General features: G+C 37.3%; 1 protein-coding gene across 1 annotated transcript in view; it reads left to right on the forward strand.

Annotated features, from left to right (window-relative positions):
- LOC129235120 (single-minded homolog 2-like) overlaps nucleotides 1–17973 on the forward strand; it is a 159867-nt gene that overhangs the window by 16723 nt on the left and 125171 nt on the right. The window contains exon 3 of the mRNA XM_054868809.1: nucleotides 5542–5723. Within this exon, the coding sequence (XP_054724784.1) occupies nucleotides 5542–5723 (182 nt within the window). The remainder of the gene's footprint in view (nucleotides 1–5541; nucleotides 5724–17973) is intronic.

Below are 17973 nucleotides of genomic sequence, written 5' to 3' on the forward strand. Positions count from 1 at the left end.
CACATACACCTACACACACATACACACATACAAACACGCACATACATACACAACTACACACACAAAGACATACACACACATACACCTACACACATACACACATACAAACACGCACATACATACACAACTACACACACAAAGACATACACACACATACACCTACACACACATACACACATACAAACACATACACACACGCATACATACAGACACCCACACATACACACATACATGCAGACACCCACACATTCATGCCTGCACACAGACACAAACACATATGCCTACATACACATAACCCGTACACACAAACACATACCCCCACACACAAACACACACGCCTACATACACACCCTCGTGATTGTGAAAAACATAATTTGAATTCAAGATGTCAAAATTCAAATTAATTTTTTTTTTCATCTTGCTTTTCCTACTAAATGATGCAATATTCTATAAAAGTTGTTCTTTTCAAATATTCATTCATTTTTTTTTTCTTCTTCCAGGATACTGCACAGACAGAATGTCGAAATCACGGCAAAAAAAGCAGCCAGGATAGGAAGGGGCAACCCTGTTTCTTTAGTAAGCAAGTCAATTTTGGTTCTGCTGGTAAAATTTGCGTTTGACTGACATATTTTTGACAATTGAATCATAAAAAAAACTGGCAACTGGGTTCGCTTTATCAAACCGTAAAAGTTACGAAGTAAATCCAGTCAGGGCCGTGGTAGCCCGATCGGTAGAGTGTCGGATTCGGGGCCGGAGGGTCCTGAGTTCGAACCTCGATGGTCGAAAATCCACCGTCGTCATTAAAGGGGACTGGGCGACGTTAAATATGCTCGTGGTCTCAATGTCCTCCAAGTGAAACGATACCTCTGGGGGTGCTAGCACCAGGTAGCTATTAGCTCCTGGACTAGTTCTAAATTCTCATTAACTGTTCGATCCGGTGATGGTGCTGCCATCTATCGGTATAAAAAATAATGGAGGCAAGGCACTTAGTATGCAGTCCTCGACATAAATACAGTTGTAGTCACTTGTGACTCAGAATCGGAATCGGAAATCCAGTCACAGCGGTGACTGGATTTACTTCGACTACCTTTAGACGACGTCAAGTTTTCTCTGTAAACGGTTGTGACGTCGCAATGACTTCGTTACATTTAACGGTTTTACACAGTGGTCGGAAGTAGCGCACTACAAGTAGCGACGCTATTGCAGTAGCTACATTTTTTATTATTTTGTAGGATAACGCACTACTTAAAAATTAAAAAAAAGGTAGAGTAACGAGTAGTTCGATACAAAAAATAGCAGTTTATAACGATTTCAGGAAACTGCTTTAAATTAAGTTAAAAAGAAAAAGAAAAAAAAAACATTTTATCAGTAGCGTAGGAAAGGGAATTTTGTACAGATCCAGACTCCTAGCTTGTGAAGTTTAAAACTAATTAATTACATCCTACAAAATATAAGCTCTCATACAATTAATTCCAGTATGGAAAATTAAAGTTTTTCTCCTCTGTTTAAAAGATGTTTTCCTCATCAAATCAATTTTATGTATATGTATGCCAATGCAAAATTTAAATAAAATTATGGCTGCTTCTATTCACATTTTTCAATTAGTGGAATTGTAAAAATTTGAATCTTTCAACTTTTTAATCCTTTCTTAGAGCGAATATTCCTAAAAATAATTTTAAAAAGAAAAGTAAGAAAGAAATTATAATTCTAAGTAATATTCCATGTTCAAATGAGCTAATTTATTATTTTGAGCAACCTTTCGTTCAATCTTCAAACGGTGTGTGTGTGTATGCTTTTTGTTTATTTTTAGTAGCGAAGTGGCGACTACATTTGAAAAGTAGTTTGTAGTCGCTACATTTAAAACTAAAGTAGTTGTAGTTGTAGTCAGTGGCGGATCCAAGGGATGGGCTAAGAGGACTATAGCCTCCCCCCCCCCTTGAGGTCTGAACTTGCAGTAGATAAAATCGAACCCCTTGAGGTCCGAACTTGCACTAGATAAAATTAAGACTTTTAATACCGCAATACATTTAGAAACTTAAATATGCATTATATTTAAATATAACTACTATATATATAGAGGCATATTAATAGAAGTTGGGGGGGGGGGGGCTAGGAGACTGTAGCCCCTCTTATTGTTCCATTTGGTTAAAACTTAAAACAGATTAAATTTGATCTGCAATTGAATGGAAAGGCTTGGAGGAAATACACTGTAAAAACGATTTAGAGGCGTTCCTGAAAAATAATAGGCTACTGATGTACCCAATTTCAGCCAATAACATATCTCGCAAAAGCCAGGAATGTTTTCCGCTAAAATTTAGTAACCTTCTTGAAATTATCGTGAAAAATCCAGATATCTTCCGCTTAAAGCTAGTAAGTGTCTCTAGAACTTCAGAGTAATCTTAGGCAGGGATGATACAACAGATCCATAAGCTGTATTACAATCATGGCCAAAGCTTAGCCAGAATTGCAAGTACTGTCTAACCACGGATTGTATGGAAAGGCAAACATCCGGTTTACACGCGGAAATTTAAGCATCTATTAGTTTTCAGGGATGTCAGATTTTGCAGATGTATGTTAGACTCTAAACGTGTGGAGGCCCCGGGGCAACGAAGGAGTGAAGGCCCCTAATCAGGGTTCGAAAAGATCATCATATTTTCGAAAATTTCCGATACTTTGATATATATCCGAATACTTTGATATATATGTATATATCCGATATTTTCGATCCGTGAAAGTTAGGATATTTTGTAAAAATTTTATTGTGGGGGCCCCTTTGTTGTGGAGGCCCCGGGGCAGTAGCCCCGCCTGCCCTCCCCTAAATCCGGCCCTGACTCTAAATTAAGCAGAGTCTCATTCAAATGAGCGGAATACGCGCATAAAATTTTTATTTTTCCCCTCATTCAGATGGAGTCGCCTTAACTGGATGTTTGGTAACTTACCACAAAATACCATGCCTTGCCATCAATCTTTGAGTTGAACCGCACCATTGCTGCGGTCACTCATCTGGTGTGCTAATTCTACATTAGCTACCAGATTGTTTGGCTCTCTTGGCTCCCTTAAGAGGATTTTCGCCACCAGCTCATGTGGTTCCTATTCCGGGCTGATGAGTGCTAAAAAAGCACGAAACTGCAGTCCTCGGCTGGAATAACTGAGCTGGTGGTGTATTTTAAGTATCAAGCATCTCACTTGATTGCAATTCTTGCAAAGCTATGTAGTCCAAAGACTTATTCGCTTCCTCGGGGAGCTTAATCAGTCAGGACGAGCCGTAATTGAATTAATGTCGATGTTGTTGTGTGCCAGTTTGCTGGCAATTTGGGGTGCGCTGCTTCACTTTTCCATAATTTGGTGTGAAGTACGACTTCTATAGTATACGCATGCCATAAGGACCCGTTTATAGGGTAGGCAACCATTCACAGCATAACAACACATTCGCACAAAGAATGAGAAAGAGAGAAAGTATGTCCATGCCCGAGCCGGGATTCGAACCCGGACCTTCCTGTTACAGTCAGACTTCTCTGACCACTAGACAAGGCAGGCTGCAATTGAAGTCGATACACCTTATAAATACTTTCACTTAGTTGTTAAACTGGGAGCTAAAAATATTTTTTACAACAGAAAGAAGTCGGCATTTGTGCAACTTGTAGCAGTTCAGGAAACGTTTTGACAATGATACTTGTTATTCCAGGAAATGGATGAAAACCATTGAAATCTGAAACGTTACACGGAAATACTCAGTAACGTTTCGGAATTTTTTTACAGTGTAGTTTAGTTTAGCAATTTTTTTTTTTAATCAGACGTTATTGCTTTTAAGTTAAACCAGCCATATATATTTAACTTAGTTCCCAGGCCCCCTCCCTCCATGAGGTCAGAAATAACTCTAAACAAAACCGAAATTTCAAAGATTTCAAATATTCAATACTTTTGCGAATTTAAGTATGGATTATATTTAAATAAATATATACACTGTGGCGTATTAATGGGGGGAGGGGGGATAAAGGAACTGTAGCTCCTTCTCCCATTCGGTAAAAACTTACAACAGATTTCAATCTGATTTGCAATAGCATGGGAAAGCTTGGAGCAAATAGCTTCGTCCTAATGCTATCAAGGTTTTTTAATCTGAAGCTATTAGTTTCAAATTAACACAGTATTATATTTTACTTCGTTCTCAGGTTAACGGGGCTATAGCACCCCTCCCCCCACCTATGAGTTCAGAACTTACCCTGGATAAAACCGAATTTTTGAAGATTTTAAACACTGCAATACTTTTACAAAGAGAGCCTAAAACTGTTTTTAGGCCTCTAACTTCGGAAAATTTTGTTGGGTGAGCCCCTGATTCCCCCTAATGTCATCAAAAATTACTTAAAATTGCATTTTTATTACACTATTTCCGAATATTTCTGGAGAAAAATTTCTAGTTTTTTTTTTTTTTCCGATTTACATAATCTTCACCCCCTTTTTTTTTTGGACAAACATAGAATGAATGCTCACTGGAAGACTACATACGACTGCCTGATTTATATTTTTTTACACTGGGGTCAATCAAAATAGAATGAACTTATTCAGAGGATCCAGAAGCAGCCGAACGTTAGATCAGATGTAGTTACATGAGAATAAAATAGTTTTAAAATTCTTAATAAAGGGTGTCCCAAAATTAACGCAAGATTTGAATTTGCCACCATTTTTTTCCATAAATTGTTGGCAGCCATGAAAAAAGAACAATTTGACAGTTGAGAGTTTAGGGTTAGTAAAAATGGGGTGTTATTGTACCATACAGCTAGAGAGAGTGAAACATTTCAATTACTGCATAAGGCATTTCCTAGTCGCGTACTCTCTCATTTCGGTGATCAGAATTGGCACCCTAGATCGTGTGATTTAACATTTTTAAATTTCTTCTTATGGGGTTATTTGAATTCAAAGGTCTATGTCAACAAGCCCACAACCACCCGTGCATTACCGTGTTGCGATACCGAGCGCCAATAACAGTAACTGCTTGACCAGCCTCAACTTTCATTATTTTTGAAACAATTGTTCAATAATGAAAGCGCGTTATTGTATCGTATAACGCTCCATTTTTGATTACCCTAAACTCTCAGCTGTCAAATTGTTCTTTTTTCAGGGTTGCCAACCATTTATTGCAAAAATGGCGGCAAATTCAAATCTTGCGTTAATTTTGGGACACCCTTCATATTAAAAGGCTCAGAAAATTGAGTTAACCTGGGAGCGATGTCTTCAGCATGTCTGTTACTGGTGACGTTACCCTAATTACGAGGGTCGATCTAAAAGTAAGGTTCCCATCAATTTTACAAATACACAGTACTGTCTATTTTCATTGAAATTACTACGTTGGAAAGAAAAAGCGTTTATTATTATACATAATCACCATCTTTTTCTGTGCATTATCGTCGACGGTGCCCTAACTTCTGTATCGCGGGAGATCGACCCTCGCATTAAAATTTTTAAAAATCCTCAAAAATGACGGACTTGGTTTGTATTAATTTCGCGAAATGGTTTCTTGTTTGAAATGAATTCCTGTGTTTGCAGGGAGAGGATGAAGGAGAAATCGAAGAACGCGGCCCGTTCCCGGCGCGAAAAGGAGAACGCCGAGTTCCTGGAGCTGGCCAAGCTGCTGCCCCTGCCGGCGGCCATCACGAGCCAGCTGGACAAGGCGTCCATCATACGACTCACCACCTCCTACCTCCGCATGAGGGAAGTCTTCCCCAAAGGTCAGTCCCCTTGCTTGTTTTATGTTCTGATAACAAGACGCCTGATCTTGAGGGAATTCGCTTCTTCCAGGGGAGAAGGAGTTGGACTGTGGCACAAGGCTAATAACGATCACAGTGTGTTATTGGCGAAACAAACCGGTTCTTCTCGCCCTTATTTCAGCAATGGGGTGGTTTTCTTCAGTCAAACGTACTACTTTTAATTATTGAAATGGATAGAATGAGCAAAAAAAAAATAACATGTATCCAGAAAATACTTTCATTTTCCCAAAAATGTTTTTTTAATTAATTTTAAAAATGTCCGATTTTTCAAACAAGGCGTGGTCTTGATGACGTCAGAAATGATGCTCTTTGGCGCATCTTTCTATCGTGTTTCCATGTTATGATAATCAAGAAGCGAATTAAAACTGCACTCTACCCTTGCCGTCAACCATATCGTTGCCAATACACGTGAGTAAAGATGCGAATTAAATATTTTGCACTGTAAATGGCAACACTGAATGGCATTTCATCATTTGTGATGTCACCGGCAGAAGCCGTAAACAATGAAAGCGCTCCGATTTAAGAATTTTTTTAAAAATGTTAAACGTAAACAAATTCATCAAAAAAATAATCAGATCCTATGTTTTTAAGCATGCTCTTTCAGAAAAAAATACTTTTAAAATTTTGGAAACGACCCCAATTACTGTCGTTTAATCTTCCGTCCATCGGAGTTCATGTTACCTGAGCGAAAGTATGGTAGCGTTAAAGAAAAGCTGTTACTTCTCTTTGCACACTACTTTTTAAAGCGATTACATAAAACCTCGTTCACGTTGTCATTGGAACATGCACGAGTTCAGGGGTGGGTTATTGCGGTCACGCTCCACTTCCTTTAAGAGATCAAAAATAGCCTAAAACTACATAATTTCGAGAATCTACCGGGAGAGAGTCCTCGGATTCTAGTTTTGGGTGCGGATATTATAGTTGTGACCATCCCTTCAGATTTGTGTGATCATATTTTAGTAATTACCAAAGGCGCCCATATGGGGGGCAAGGAGGGCTCGAGCCCTCCCCCCTTTGAAATTAGAACTTCCTTGCTTTTAGTAAATGCAAAAACGTTTCTTCTCCAGCCATTAATGAATAAGTTATTAAAAATGTCAAATTTTAATGACTCTAATCTGTCCTGAAATCGGTTTCCACGGGGAAAATATCCAGCTAAACCATGGGGAAAATATTTGAGCCCCCCCCCTTGCAACTTTGCACATGGGCGCCCATGGTAATTACCTTATACAAAGCTAGAAGCTGTATCCGGTCTTGCGATTGAAGGGTTATTTCTGTGTCTTGTGTGCAAAAATGTTCAGTTTATGATTTATGGTTCTGACAGAAAAGCGCCTAACTTTGGACGGGTTTATTTCTGTTTGAAGAGAGACAGAAGGAGTTTTCACACTGTACAAGACCAATAACTATCGCAGTATGTGACTTGGAAATTCTCAGCCCAGCGTTTTTGGATTCATCAGTTAACAAATCCCGGAATTTCTGGATTAGTTCATGCAAAAAAAACTCGTAATTTAAAGGTATCACCATAACAGTTTCTTCCCTCTGATACCATTTCCAAAATGGCTTATCTTTACTTGGCTTCTTGGTCACACCTCAAAAGCCATTTTGGTAAACTTGAGCTCTTAAAGAAAGGATCTTCCTTGCGGTGGCTGAATAATTGAGATCACATTATCCCAACCCCGACATCACCATTTGTCCGAGAACCCAACAACAGGAGATTTTCAACACGTTGCCACTTTCTCATTACCATCATCATCCGCAACTTCCCATCCCCAATTACGCGGCCGAAATCGGCTCTTCAGCCCCCCCTCCCCCACAATCGAAACGAGCCATCGAGCGCGGCAAAACTCCACTTTGAGCCCACACGAATCCATCCTCTGTTATTTTAAAGCCACCGAATGACACAATGGACCCAGGACACAACAGCTTGTCGGGAAGTCCTCTTCCCCCATCCTGGATCACGTGCCACGGATGCGGGCTTCCTCTCGACCTGGAGTGGGGGGTTGGCCAGGGGTCGCGCTATTAGACCCGACCACCGAAGCTTCCATATGCCCCGTCTCAGCGGGAAGTCTCTGCCTTGCTGATTTTTTTCCCCTTCGATGAGTTATGGGAAAATTTGAGTCCTCTACATATGGGAAAGATATATGCTGGATATATTGATATCCCTTTTTTAAAAAGTATATTATTATATTTTATTTGGCCAGCTTCGTGGTTCTCACTTGTTGGGGCAAAGAATATTATTTGTGCTCCATGAGAGCATTTGTAGTGCTTATTCGCGTTCATAGTAGTCAGACTCCTGTGATACAACGGCTACTAGAATTTATTTTATGCTCTTTCAGCTTGTAGGTCGTGAAAAATTTGTTGTAGTTTTCTGAATTGTCTCGTAATGGTAAACAGGTGTCCCTCGCAGTGGCACACACAATGGATGGTCTTAATTTTTTATTCCGATTAATTATGATCCACTGTAGTTTGGAAGTACAATTTTGATTTCTATTGCTGAAAAGTTCTTATGAGATTACCATAATGGACATTTAAATGGTCTGGTACTATTGAATTCAAGAAACGTCACCATCACATCTGAGGAAGTTAAAAAGGAATTACAAAAAAAAAAAAAAAGAAGAAGAAGAAGAAGAAAGATCAAGATTTTACTCTATGCCTATCTGTAAGTCAATAGAAGCAGACTGGTGACTTTAAATGAAAAGACTAAGCGTCATGTTTTTATTTTTGTAATTCGGAATTGAGAGGAGATTTTTCTTCTTCAATGATTTGATACTTCTTATAGTGATGAATTTGCTTTAGTCTCTTCATTTTTGAATTATAAGAAACTAGCTGCGTTGCCCGGCTTTGCCCGGTCTACCTTGAAAGAAACCATTGCGTCAAGTGAAGTATCTTCAATAGCCAAGATTAAATGAAAAATGAAAGAAAAAAATATATCATGCAAAATTTTCTCGCCAAACAATGATGACAGATATTAAAATACTTTTAAGAAATTAAAATAAAACGAGAAAAATGGATTTAAAAGGCGTAACCATGGAAACACAAAATAAAATATAAGTTTACGAATTGAAAATGAGAAAGATGGAAATAAACAATGGATTCAAAAAGCGTTACCGTGGAAACGCAAAATCAAATGGTTAAAAACTTGAATAGAGAACAGATTTTTGAACTTCATTTAATTCGCTTGTAACTTTTTCTAATGGAGATAGAGAGTAAAACTTTCGACCTTAGGTCGAGTTAGATCTGGAGTAAAAAAAGCAGCTCTTTCCAATGCTGTCAAAAAGAAAACTGTGGGACAATTCCTTCACATTTTATTGATGGATTTATTGAAGAAAGTAGTGCCTAAATTTCAGCTAGGATTTATTGAAGAAAGTAGTGCCTAAATTTCAGCTAAGCCTAAAAAAATTCGAGCTAAAAACGTAAAAAACTCCCGCCGCTATTAAGTTAGAGCATTGGAATAAATTGCGTAGAACTTCCCTTTCCAACGATATATAATATTACTATTTGCGAGTAATTTTTCACCCCTCATATTCGGGAGTTTATGTGAAAATTGGGCCTAAAGTGGAATAAAAAAAGAACTATTCATCGAATTGTTTTCGAACTGGTCTGCAAACCTTCTCAGGATTTAAAGGAACAAAATGTGAAAATTTCAGCAAAATCGGCCGGGTAGTTTTCAAATTTTGCGAGTTCAAACACACAGACGCTTTTTGAAGACTTCATTTTATACTATGTAGAGGTTATAACCTTAAATTTAACAAAGAAACAAACGAAATGACGATCGTAGTTTGTAGGTGGATGGTGTCAAAATAACGTAATTTATTTTTCCTGTTTTTTGAACCTGACAATCAATAAAATCAAAAGAGTATGTTTGACCGCATATTGAGGACAAGAATGGGACTTTGGACCCTACCCTTGAAAAATTTCTGTGCGCGCCACTGGTTCCTCGTATTACACGCTTAATTCGTACCCTGTAGTATCGAAACCGTGTTATACGATACTTTTTTTATAAGTAACTTTGTTAGCAGTGTGTTGATCAATAATAAAATTCAATCTTAAAATTCGTTTTATATCAAAACCGTGTAGTATTAAATTCAAGTTTTGTATCATGTTCGAATCCGTGTTAAAACAGTCGCAAATTCCGTAACGTGCAATATGCAGGGTGGCGACAGATCAGGGAAATCAGGGAGATCAGGGAAAAGTCAGGGAACTTTATCACTCAGGGAAAAATCAGGGAAATATCAGGGAATTTTGAAAAAATAACAAAAAATCAGGGAAAATTGATCAAATGAAAAAAAAAAAAAATTCCCTTGCAAAATGAAGTACTTTGGTTCCCTAAGAATTTTTCGCCAATTATTTGTTTTAAGAAAGTAAAATTAATGAGGTACGATTATACAGTGCTGAATATTTGTGCATCTTTTTTCCTCAAGGTCAAAGTATCAAATCTAAGGATGAGCTTTTTAAGATTGATTCTGTGTCTGTAAAGTTGTTTATTTTACTTAGCTTGAATTTTCCTTCACGCATTCCATGCTATGTAAAATAAACAACCCAACAGGCAAAGAGAAAGCCGTCATTAATGACTTTGCTCCCTTGCTTTTACTTATTATTGTCTTGAAGTAATTAGCATACTAATATATCACGATTTCAAGAAAGGATTTTTATTTTTTAAATTAATGCTGAAAAAATCTTTAAAGTTATCACTTGGCATTTTTAATTTAAGTGCTAAAATTAATTTTGACTTTTTTTTTTGCCATGTTATTATTCCCTGTTACTTCAGATTATCAAATATCTCGAAAACTAATTTCTGCAGATACTGCCGTTTACCTGCACACGGTGCAGTATTTTTTACGTTAGTAAAACTACATTACTTCTATACTTTAACTATCATTTGCTACTCTTGCTGTAACAATTATACTACTTGAAAGTTCAGTACAAGATTATTTCCATTTAAATTTTTTAGTTTTATCATGATTAGATATGTCTTTAAGAGTGGTTTTAATAAGTTCTCTTAGAATTCTTATGTTAACTGGTTCCTGGAAGTGAAGTATTTGTTTTAGATTTCCTATAATATTTCTCGGTCGATAATTTAATAACTATTTTTACCAAAAAAAAGGAGCATCTTTTCAAAAAATTATTTTAATTAACAGCTTAAACCGTTTTAAACGCTGCATTTTATTTAATATGCAATGCCTTTCAGTAGGGCAAAGAAAGGAAACCATTATCATTGGTATCGTAAATCAGGGAAATTTGGTGAACTAAATCAGGGAAAAGTCAGGGAACTTTTTTTTCCTGTTCCTGTCGCCACCCTGATATGGAAACCGTGTTATACAAGTGCGAGTTATATGAGTGATAATCGTTCAGTTAATCGTCTCTGACCGATTAATGATCGTAATGATTGTTTTTAATTATACCAATTCCTTCTTTACTTTTTTTCTTGCTTTAGACAACAACACTCAAACAACAACTTACAAATAACTTACAAATAATTTTAACACTTCAATTTAGATGTCCTGTAATTTAAATATTATTTGTATTGACATGTAAATTTTAGCTGGGAGAATTTTTTTTAAATATTTCATTCTGTTTTGCGCACTTTATAAACTATTTGTTTTTACTCTGTACACTTTCGTACTACAGTTATTAAAATAATGTTTGCAACGAATTAATTTATTTCTTGTTCATAAATGTATTCATCTTAGTTTCTTGTTGCAGGTATGCTGAAAGAAAATTATTTTGAAAATTTTTTTCCGCCGATTAATCGGCAAAATTTGGCCAATTACAAATGATCGACAAAGTGGCCGATTAATCGGTATTATCGATTAATCGATGCATACCTATAAAATAAAAAAATATAGATGCAGTAGCATTCAAAAAACCGCGGAATCAGCCCTTTAGTCCTTGTCAAGTCCATACAGATCGTTGAATTGGGACATCAATTGACGCATTCATGTTTCAAATCAAACCTTGGGATACCAATAACTCGTGGGAACGGGCGAAGTTTGACTTCCAGAACTCACGTCGGGAGCCAGCATATCAAAGGCTCTGCTGGCGCTGGTTTCGTTCGAAAAAAAGAAGACACGGAAGATCATAATTACTACAATTCCTAACACCAGGGGGTCTGTCGGTATAGGGGTTTGGCGAGGGAGTTAATTCGGAGTCGGCAAAAAGCGTCCGTCCGACGCGTGTCGTGCCGCGGGGAAGGGGGGGGGGGGGCTCAACCCAGACGATCTCTACGCGCGCCCGCGCTAGGTAGCTCGACGACTCGTTATGACCTTTCCTGTGACAAAAAGATGCGGAGGAGGCGGGAGGGGGTTAGCGCAGCCACCCCCGCCGTGAATCGGGGGGTGGAGAATAATAGAGGGTCACGTGGGAAGCGAGAGATGCCCGTATATAATTGGATGTTCCAGGGATGAGGAGAAAATTGGCTTCGTTGTCTTTGCCCAGACAAACCCAGTGCCCCTACTCTCGCCAATTCTGCGAACTTCCTCCCCCCCTCCTTTGTGCTTTTCTTCTGGCCCACCCCACTTTCTCTTTGCCTTTTGTTCTTTTTATTCGTTACATCATTTTTTTCTGTCCCTTGACAGTAAGTCTTCCTTTTCTGTGAACCTTCGTGTTACTCGTTTCTTCTGAAATTCTATTCTTCCTTCCTTTTTTTTCCTTACGTTCTCTGTCGAATTTTTTCCATTACACTGTCGCCAAACAGCTAGTCTCATGTCTCGCGAGATTTTACACTTGTTATCCTTAGTCGATAGTTGCATGTTACTGATCCTTAGTTTATGAAAACAAGGGCTTTTACGTTCATACTTACGAGAAAAACAGATTCCACGAAAATATCGAGCAGAAAACAATGGGAAAAAAAACTGCAGGTAGCAAAAATATCAGAAAGAGAAAATAAAGTAAAGAACTAGCATTAATTTCCATTTTATCAATTTCTCAAATGCTCGATATCACAAAAAACTCCACTGTTATCAGAAAAAAAAACTAAAAATCATAGGTTCTCAACCTTTGAGACTATGACCAAGTATTGGGACACTCTCCAAAATTCACATTTTTACGGATTTCTGGACGACCACCACGAAAAAGAGACCAATTGCTCTGTATTTTCCAATAAAAATTAAGTCCACTATTCATTTAGGGGACCAGCAACAAATTGAGAAAAAAAAAAAAAAGTCTTTGATCATCCTTCATTGTAAATAGCCGAGAATAAGCTATAAGTTTTAGGAATAAGTTAACGAACTATGTAGAATTTATTTATTTTATTTATTTATTTTTTTTTTTTGTGTGAAAGTATCTGTTGTACCCACGGAGATATAAGCATTTCGTTCAAAAGCACAAATTTTATTCGAAAGTTTTCGGCTCATAACACGCAGAGTTTTCCGTCAAACGTTATTAAACTTTCAAAATATTTGGCAGCATACAAGAGAAACATAATAATAAGATTTGAAGTCATAATATTGAAAATTTGATGAAATATGAATGTTTAAAGCAACTGAATTTTTACTGCGTTTGCGCGAAAGATAGCAATTTATAACTATCTCTTAGGAATTAATTGTAATTTTTAGTTTGTCTACAGCAAGATAGTATTGCGTTCTCCATGAAATAAACTTTTTTTTTTGAGCAATCACGATTGCTTATTGTTCTCACTTGACTGTTTTTGGTGTCCTATGATTTTATTTCCGCCCCCCCCCCCCCGCCTCCTTCTGCAGCACCACCGTCGACCGGCCTCACGATGCTGCTCCTCTTTCGAAAACCTTCTCCAGATTGTGTCCATATCCTACACGCATACATAAATATACCCACACACTCATGCCTGCACACAGACATAAACACATGCCTACACACACACATATACACGCACACACGCACATACACATACCCACACACACACATACCCACACACACACATACCCACATACAGTAACACAAACCGCCTGCACACAGACACAAACACACACGCTTACTTACATACATACCCACATACACACACACTTGCCTGCACACAGACACAAACACACAAGCCTACATACCCACATACCCACACACACATGCCTGTACACACGCAAAAAAACACGTGATTGCGAAAAACATAATTTGAATTCAAGATGTCAAAATTCGAGTCTTTTTTTTTTTTGTCAACAGGGTACTAACTTAACTTTTAGTTTTGTTGACAACAAAGTACTATTGTTTAAGTGTAAACCAACACGCTTTTGCTTTAAAATTTAGAAAAACTTCAGGTGTACTTTTTGATTTCGAGAATTTAGTAGAAAGTCACTTTTTATTTATGAAACATCCTTTGCCACATTACATCACCGTCCACAACAGTGGAATATAGCCCCACCGGACGCTCCCCTGCGAAAGGATTTCCCGCGTATTTCCTATGATCGGCAATGTTCGGTCATTTTAGATCTTCTTCGGGATTTACTCGGATAAAATGATGACTTCGGGGGGTTTCGGAAGTTAAGTTGCTGAGACGAGAAGGATTTTGTAGGGAGGGAGCGAGTTATTTGTCTTGATGTTGTACAGATAAAAATGATATTCTCCTAAAAATAAAACGATTGTTCATGCTTTTTTTAATTCAAAACTTTACAAAAGTTTTATTTAATTGGTTGAAAGAAAATACTATTATATTGGCAACTAGTGGTACCAGCAAGGCCCTTTGCCCGTAATAGAAAAGTTAAAAGGTCTTTTGGTTCGCCTGTATATTTACAAATGATGTGTGGTGAATTTTCTCGCCAATTGGCTTGTACCCATGTTACGGTTCCACGTTATGATAATTTCGTACCTCGCCAATTGGCTTGTGCCCATGTTACGGTCCCACGTTATGATAATTTCGTAATTTACTCGTCCATCTTATGATAATTTTGTTCTTAAAATTGGAATAGAAAAAGAACCACATCGAATTTTCGAAAAATCGCTTCGAGGTGCACACCCCCATGCTACAAACTAACTTTGTGCCAAATTTCATGAAAATCGGCCGAACGGTCTAGGCGCTATGCGCGTCACAGAAATCCTGACAGATAGAGAGATTTTTAGCTTTATTATTAGTAAAGATCACACATTATTGACGGAAGAAGAAGAATGTTATAGCAATTCGTGTGATACATTTCAAAACTAAATGAAATATGAATTGCTTGTTAGAAGAGTCGTTTAGTCAAACCTGAAAATTTATGTTACTTTTTCAAAACTTAGAAATGACGGAAGATATTGCATCAAATAGTTTTGTATTACAAGGATAACATTTCACATGTAAGCGTTCAAAAATAGATACAAGAAAGAAAATAAAAAACTCAGAATTACACAGTAAAAAGGTAAATTGACTTTTTTGAATTTATTTTATCTGCATACCTAGGCTACCGCTTCAAAAGCCGGATTCAGCATTTTCCGGAATTTCAGGACTCAGGAAGTCACACTTAAAGTATGATGAAAATGAAATAAAAATGGGGAGTTTTTCAAACATTTACAATTATTATTTTCTTCTTATTATTATTTATGTCGGATCACAGCTATACTACTGTTATAGAAATAGTTTATTTTGCATTGCATTTTCCATAGAGTTCCTGATAGGGTCCCAAAGTGGCAAGCTCACTTAGGACTAAATTTATAAGGTAAGTGCACCAAATAAGAACACCCTAAGGTTCTTGACGTAATGTCTTTCTCGTTTATAATGAAACTGGCTCTAAATTTTCATAACATTGGCTAAAAATTCATAACTTACTCAAAAAATAAAAAAGTAAGAAAACAATTATTTCTTGTGAAAAATTTAAGTTTAATTATGCTTCTCGGCAGTTCATCAGGAACACGAACATAGATCCTCAATCAGGTCAAATCTGAAAAAAAAAAAAAAAAAAAACCTCGAAAGAATACTGTTAAACTAAGAAAAAAAAAAGCAAATTCTTCACTATCAATGCGAAAACATAGCAAACCACATTTGATAAACTCAAAAATCTTATCGAAAATTTTTGCTCACATTAATAGAAAGGATTAAGATCGATCGTAACATTCAAGACACTGATAAATTCTCTATTTTTTCTGTCACTCCTGAGCACCGTTTCGTGCACAGTGCACATATGTGCAGTGTAGCAGCGTATACAGCACAATATCATGTTCACCTCCACCCGATCCTTCGGTGTCTTAATATGGACACCGGAGTCTTAATAAGGTCAAACATAGCCTCATTGGGCTACAATTTTACTTTTCTTCGGTTATCAAATCACGGGAAAAAATGACTGTCTACGGGGACACAGGCTCTCTAGAATTATTACCAATTTTTTTTTTAAATACTACTGAGTGAACCTTAAAGAAATTTTTTTCTATAAAATAAGAATAGGATTTTCAACAAGACTCTTCTGTAATAGTTCTTTCTGCACTTCGATAACAAACTGCGTGTTGATAACTCTTTATCATTAATGAGACTTTAAGATGACGATAAAATCATGATCTCTGAAATTTTTGCTATCCTATTTAAAAGTAAAAAAAGTTTAATTAATTTGAATTCGGACACTTTGAATTCAAATTATGTTTTTCGCAATCACGAGTTGAGACAGGACCCAACTCATTGTATTTATTGTTTCTAGAAACGGCTCCTGTCCCCCCAAGCCTGCCCCTCCTCCTGGGCGGTTACGTGTGTACAGTTGTGCGCGCGTGTGTGTGTAGGCTGGTATGTGTGCATAGACCTGTGTGTATGCACGTAGGCGTGTGAGCATGTGTGTAAAGGCGTGTTTGTGTGAGTGTGTATGTGTGTAAGCGTGCGTGTATGTAGGACATGGACGTCACCGCTCAGAAGAAGCAGATTCCGGGGGACAGTGCGGCTGCCGAGGCCGGTGGGCGGTGGTGCTGCTGCCCTTGTCCATGTTGAAAAAGCAACCAAACATCAAAGATGGTCAAGTGAGAACAATAAGCTATCGTGATTGCTCAAAAAAGGGGGGGGGGGGGAATGGCCTAGTCGGTCAACTTGACCTTATTTGGCACACCCTACTCATCAATGATAATAATATCACTAAATAATAATAATATACATAAAATATAATTATCAGTGAGATTATGATCATTAATTTACTGTGTAATAATATTAATAAATAATACTATTGTACAACAGTATTATTATTATTATATTAGTTGTGGTAGAAATAGTATTATTATTATTATTATATTAGTTGTAGTAGTAATAGTATTATTATTTTCAAAGATGCACTACTTTACTACAATATTTCCCCCCCCCCCCTTCTTTTTCACAGCATTTCTCACATGGTTCATTTCTGTAGGGAAGATCATTGCACTTCAGTTTGAATGGTTTTTAGAACTTTTGAAATCTCTATAATACTTTCGGAGTTTTATGCAAATAGATGCACCATATGGGTGGGGAGGTTGAAAATAAAGAACTTTTGGACCAATGTTACCTTGAATGAAGGTAAACTCTATCAAAATGCTACGAAACGAGCTGATGTGTGCATCACATGACTTCCTTTTACTCCGATTTAATGTCATTTCCGCATTATTGGCAGTTTTAATGCGATTCAATTGTTTACTCTCCAAATATCACCAACAGTGGCCAAATTGAAATTAAATTTAAAGTTAAAAAAAAATCTCCAAATTTGTCGCCAAGTTGGCGACAAAATTTGGCGACCGAAAGACTGGTGATATATCGCCAAGTGTCCGACAAATTATAACATCACTTGAGTTTACATCGAAATTAACAATAATTTCCCCCCAAAAAAGGGGCAAAAGACCCCTTTAGGAACATCCGAATGCAACGATAAGAGAAGGTACACAACTAGGCCGCACTAGGAGTCTATGTACCAAATTTCAACTTTCTAGGACAAACAGTTTTTGAGTTATGCGAGATACATACACACATACGCACACACGCACCTACATACGTACATACGGACGTCACGAGAAAATTCGTGGTAATGAACTCGGGGGTCGTCAAAATGGATATTTCGGGAGTCTGTAGGTTCCTAGGCATATATCGACGTGTGGTCGGGTCGGGGAAAAAAAAAAAAAGAAAGAAAGAAAGAAAAAAACCTCAACATTCATTCGGGGGTGAGAAAAATGGAAATTAAGGCCGATTTTTGAGCGAAAATTTTTTCGCGAATACAATACTTCCTTTTTTGTAAAAGGAAGTAAAAATGAACAGACGCCGCTTGCTTCATTAAGAATAACTTCTAACTTTCTCAAAGAAATTTCAATTACAAGGAATCAAGTAACAAGAAATAACCGATAC

This window comes from Uloborus diversus, chromosome 2, assembly GCF_026930045.1.
Source record: "Uloborus diversus isolate 005 chromosome 2, Udiv.v.3.1, whole genome shotgun sequence".
Taxonomy (NCBI): domain Eukaryota; kingdom Metazoa; phylum Arthropoda; class Arachnida; order Araneae; family Uloboridae; genus Uloborus; species Uloborus diversus.